This window comes from Lolium rigidum, chromosome 7, assembly GCF_022539505.1.
Source record: "Lolium rigidum isolate FL_2022 chromosome 7, APGP_CSIRO_Lrig_0.1, whole genome shotgun sequence".
Lineage (NCBI taxonomy): Eukaryota > Viridiplantae > Streptophyta > Magnoliopsida > Poales > Poaceae > Lolium > Lolium rigidum.
This window is the reverse complement of record NC_061514.1, coordinates 318,093,821-318,095,861: the sequence shown is the minus strand read 5'-3', so window position 1 is coordinate 318,095,861 and position 2,041 is coordinate 318,093,821. Positions and strand designations below refer to the sequence as shown.

The following is a 2,041-nucleotide window of genomic DNA, read 5'->3' as shown; positions in this document are numbered from 1 at the left end:
TAGCACGCGCGCGGCTCGATATATTCGGCCAAGAAAACATAACGGAGATCCAAATCGTACAGGAACGCCAGAAATTGAAATTGCCCTGTGCAAGCAAGGGACAAGCGCAAATGCATCAGTCGAATTGCTGATCAGAACACGTACACCAAAATTCGTACCCCAAACTGAAACGCTAACGAACGATCTAAAAGGAAACGAGCCACGGTTTCTGTCCTCCTAGCACGCGCGCGGCTGGCCGGGTCAACAATCGCCAGCGTATCGTGAATCAACCACACTAGAACGCACGGGGAAAAATGTATATGCGCGCGCGTCGATCGGGAATCTTGGAGCTTGGGGGATTGGATTGATCACGACGGCGACGGCGAGGTTGACGGCGGGGAGGGCGCGACGGAGGCGAGCGCCTGCGCGAGCGCGGCCATGGCGCGCACCTGCATCTCGAGCGCGGCGATGTAGTCGGACGCCTCGGAGAGGAGCGCCGGGAAGGGCAGCTTCCGGCACCCGGGCACCAGCCGGCCCAGCTCCTGCGCCTTCCTCGCCAGCGCCGGCGCGCTTGAGGAGCTCGAGCCAGATGAGGACGGCGCGTCCGTCGTCGACGGACGCCGTCCCTGCGGCTGCGGCGCCGGCGCCCGGGAGTTGAGACGCACGCGGTGCGCGCGGGCGCGGCTGCGTGACGCGAGGACGAGCACGGCGCGGCTCCAGCGCGACCGCCCGCGCGCGGCGACGGCGAGCGCGCGGTCGGCGGCCTGGCGCACCTCGCGCGCCGCGGACGGGAGGCCGCCGCCGGCGCGCACGAGGCGCAGCGCGTCGAGCAGCTTGCTGGAGTAGATCTCGTGCTCCCGCCTTGTCCGCCACCTGGACGGCGCCTCCTGCCGCCGCCGCCCCGCCACGTCATCCGTCTCCGGCTCCTCTCCGCCGGCCCGCTTGCGCTTGCGGTCCCGCTCGTCTCCCGCCGTTGCCGCGGGGATCGTGGACGAGGAGGACGCCATCGATCGCGCGCGCCGAGCCACTGGCGCGCTGGTCTGGTAGTGAGCTCTGTTTGCGCGCGCGCTTGTGCCGCAGGGGAGGCGCTCTCGTCTCGGTTGCTTCGAAGCTTGTCGTCCGAGGCAGGGGAGCTGCCCCGGAATATATAGCAGGAGAACGGATTTAACTGGCAATTTTTTAACTAGTCCCGTTTGTATCTTTGTTGCCCCTACTGTGCATGGATGAACACGAAGTGAAACAAAACTGGCGGCACGTACGTGGCTCCGTCTAGGCCAATCACGACCCTAGGCAGGCTTAACTTGCATCTAGTGTTTGACGTGTACGATCCCGATTCATTTTGGGCGGCAAGGACGGCGCGCGTACTGGCGTGTACGTGCATGGGGTTTTGCCGTGGTGTTTTTTTTCTGGGCGGTGAAGAAGGCCGTACGTACGTGAAGAGCGAGCGAGGGAGTGATGCGCAGGTCCAGCGCGACGGGCAGTGGGCATGATTAGGCACTATGGAGAGAGGGCTTCCTACATGCCATGTTCCTCATGGGCGCTGCTAACATGCTGCCAGGGGTGCTCACATGCTCCGACTCGTCGCTAGGCACGCGCACGCACATTCTCTTCACCTCACCTACTTCCACATACGTATCGTCATGTCAGATGTACGTACGCTCCTACATTGCCTATACGTATTTCCGAAAGAAAGAAATACAGCAAATGCACTAGCGATGATGTAAAAAAAAAATACAAGAGATATGAAACAGGTTTGGACGTTAATCCTGGCGTGTATGCGAGAAAATTGGAAGGTACCTTTGAATAATCGGTGTGGGAGGGAGCCGACTCTCTTCAAGGATCTGTTGGCAACGGTGAGCCATGACTCCATCATCGGCGCCAACCAAAAGTACGAGAAGTATTGAGCGAGGATCAAGGCCGAGTTCGATGAGCGCAAGCTCATCAAGAGCGACTACAACAAAGTGACAATGAAGAGGAGCCAAAAGGTCGTCTTGGCCGACGCCGCGTCGTGTGAGAAGACGCATGCGTCGATCACGAAATGCCTCGCCGACGTCTCCTCAAT

General features: G+C 60.7%; 1 protein-coding gene across 1 annotated transcript; it reads right to left on the bottom strand.

The window, feature by feature from the left end:
- Positions 1-347: 347 nt before the first annotated feature.
- LOC124673218 (transcription factor bHLH149-like) lies at positions 348-986 on the bottom strand. The gene has a single exon (XM_047209336.1). The coding sequence runs from the start codon at positions 984-986 to the stop codon at positions 348-350; it is 639 nt and encodes a 212-aa protein (XP_047065292.1).
- Positions 987-2,041: the final 1,055 nt, after the last annotated feature.